This window comes from Panicum virgatum, chromosome 4N (assembly GCF_016808335.1).
Source record: "Panicum virgatum strain AP13 chromosome 4N, P.virgatum_v5, whole genome shotgun sequence".
Classification (NCBI taxonomy): domain Eukaryota; kingdom Viridiplantae; phylum Streptophyta; class Magnoliopsida; order Poales; family Poaceae; genus Panicum; species Panicum virgatum.
The window spans coordinates 43,761,732-43,764,777 of NC_053148.1; the positions used below are offsets into that span (position 1 = coordinate 43,761,732).

At 60.5% G+C, this 3,046-nt stretch overlaps 1 protein-coding gene across 1 annotated transcript; it reads right to left on the reverse strand.

Moving 5' to 3' along the window:
- Positions 1 to 1,315: 1,315 nt before the first annotated feature.
- On the reverse strand, positions 1,316 to 2,799 carry LOC120668991 (probable long-chain-alcohol O-fatty-acyltransferase 5). Its single transcript, XM_039948812.1, has one exon. The coding sequence runs from the start codon at positions 2,717 to 2,719 to the stop codon at positions 1,505 to 1,507; it is 1,215 nt and encodes a 404-aa protein (XP_039804746.1). The 5' UTR covers positions 2,720 to 2,799; the 3' UTR covers positions 1,316 to 1,504.
- Between the last annotated feature and the right edge of the window lie 247 nt (positions 2,800 to 3,046).

Below are 3,046 nucleotides of genomic sequence, written 5' to 3' on the forward strand. Positions count from 1 at the left end.
CCTCACGCAAGAAAGCCTCTTTGCGATTATCGCGTGCCGGGCCGTAAACTATGGTGATGGAAAAAAAAAAATGTGCCACACTCATGGATGCAAACAGTAGCCGACACCGAGAAGCGCCTGATGACAATATCACGCACATCTAAATGGCTGTCGTTCCAGAGAAGAAGGATGCCACCCTTAGTTCCCTGTGCCGGCTCATACGCGTAGCAGTTTTTTTTTTTGTAACCACTAATGAAGGCCGCAAAGTCCCCATCAACAGACGCAAGCTTGGTCTCTTGGAAGCAAGCAAGGTGGCAGTGGGTTGCCCTCATAGACTCATGGACAGTGATGCAGCGCGCTGGAGTGTTTAGACCACGGACATTCCAACACAAGACATTGATGTTCGGCGCTACCATGGAGGTTCAGTGTATCTCATACAAATTGGAGCAGAGGCGGTACAACCCAAAGTAGAACCAACGGCATGAAGCAGTACGAGCAGAGCAGAGTAGCACAAGCGTACGAAGTACATAATGTTTGCAGGCACGTCGATGATGATGACAATGTCGCTGCTTAAGTAAAATAAACACAGGGTGGAGAACTGTCGTTCCTCAAAACACAAAAGCAGGGTGCAGAAGCTTGTCATTGTCGACGTAGCTCGGTGGATACCCTGGTGACGCCGTGCTGCACAATCATTCATCATTCCCATTGAGTACCTCCTGGACGTCGTCAATGCCAACACCCACCAATTGCATCATCGCCTCATCAAGCTGGGTCGTGAACTCGTCATGGATGCCGAAGAAAGTGGAAAGAGCAGCTACAATGTCATGCGGGAGTGGCCCGCTGAACATGTTGACGTAGTCGATCACAGCCTTCTCGATCGGTGCCCGCATGTCGTCGGCGAGCCCCAGCTGGCGGCACAGATTAATCTGTGCTTTCTTCAGAGCAGGCATGGCTGGCTTGGCAGCCAGGCGAGCGCTCCGACGCACCTTGGACATGTCGAAGGTTCGGCGCCTGCGGACCTGCACGGGACGTGTGACCTCCAGGCTCCAGCCCTGCCGTGATTGCCGGCGGCGGCGGCGTGGCGAAGAAGGCGTCGAGGTCTGGGTTGTGGTCGTCGTTGGCGTCAGTGGCCTCCGCGAGCGCAGGGCTGGGCGGGGCGGCCTGGTTCAGGGAGCTGCACGCGAGCGGCAACACCGCGAGCCCTGCTGACACAGCTGCAACCAAGCTAGCAAAGTCTTCGATTCCGTGCGTGGGTACCTACCGCTGCGCGCATCAAATCCTCGTGTGTGTGATGGCGCAAGAGGTCGCTTCAGTTCAGCAACAAAAAAAAGGGGAAAAAAAGAAAAGCAAAACTATTTTCTAGACGTGATATACAAATTCCACAGCTACACAGCCTCAAAGGCATTTCCAACAGCGTACAATTGGTTTCCAGTATTTGTCGTCCCTCGTCCGGTCAAGCACTCAAGCGATCAAGCCTCTCGAGTCTCGACGACGCCCAGGCGACCCCGTCTCGGGCGCTCGATCTCTAGACCAGGCCGACCAGCCGTAGCCACCATGCCCTGGAATCAAGCAACGACGCCGCCAGCGCCGCGTTCTCGGCGAAGTAGATGTCGTCCATCCCGTCCCCGAAGATAGCCGGGAAGAAGAGCCAGAACGCGGTGCCCGCCACGAACCCCACGACGAGCGCCGTCGCCACCACGCGCGGCGGCCTCGCCCCGGCGCACCGGCGCGCGCACCACCGCTCGGCGCAGACGCTCGCGCCGTGCAGCGCGAAGAACGCCATGACCCGCCCCGTGGGCGCCCGGAACGTGAGGTAGTAGATCACCACCTCGTGCATGAGGCCCGACACGAGGAACGCGGCGAGCACGCCGGCGGGCGCGCCGAGGCGCGCCCGGACGGGGTCGTAGGCCGCCGCGCGGAGCACCGCGGACGCCATGAGGTTCCACCGCCGGCCCCAGAAGTCCCCCAGCGAGGCAGAGAGGTACGGCCGGTCGAACTGCGGCTCCATCTCCATGCCCAGCGCCCTCCCCGCCACGGCGAGGCACGGCAGGAGGGAGTCGAGGATGCAGTACATGACGACGCCGAAGAGGGCGGAGGCGGCGTAGGGGTGCATCGTGTCCTTGGAGCGGGAGAGGAGGCGGATGGCGAACGCCATGACGGCGACCTTGACGCCGGACGACAGGAGAGGCAGAGCGACCGTCCCCGCCGTGGCGACGGCCGCGTCTGCCGGTTGGCTCCGCGACGACCGCCGGAGCTTGACGGGGAGCGCGGCGGTGAACACGAACGGGAGGTGGCGGAGGGCCGGGTCGAGCGGGCCGCGGCCGAAGGCGAGGAGGAGGAGCTTGAACTCGCCGAGCCAGACCAGGAAGAAGGCGGCGAGGCACCGGGCGCCGTGGTGCGGGACGGAGAAGGGGAGCGCGAGGAGGAGGGCGAGCACCGGGGCGAAAGCAAAGAGGCGGCACGGGCCCGGGCGGATGGACGCGGCGGCGGCGCGCGCGTACAGCATGCCGGCGGTGACCGCCAGCGGGACGGTGGCGACGGAGTGGTGCATGGCGTCGGCCGGCGCGTGCAGCTGGCGGAACCACGGCGTGCGTGCTTGTGCGCGTGTGGCTACTGCGAGTGGAGCACGGGAGTCGGGACGGGCCACGTCGTCTTCATCATATACATGGCCGGCTGGGCTGCTCCCAAAATCCTCAAAATAGAAGAACTGAACGGATGGCATTTTCGTTTTCCGTGGCATGTTCAGCCTGATGCAGCTTGAAACTGTCCATATTTTTCTAGAACTAGAATATAGAGCTGACTCCAAAAGTCCAAATTGGCGGAAAAACTGTCGTTTTCCCTTGCGGCTGCTAGAATACAGCAAACTTTAGGCTCCAAATAACTGGAATAATAGAGTTGACTCCAGACTGGCAATGGCGCTGCTGATAGTGATAGCAGACGGACCAGGTCCTAAAGAACAGCAGGGGCTATACTTAATCGCGGCGGAAGTCAACATTCAAGGACATGTGCACAGCGTCAGCGACTCAGCGCAACCATGAGGCCGGGTCCGCCGCTTCCTCGTCCCTTC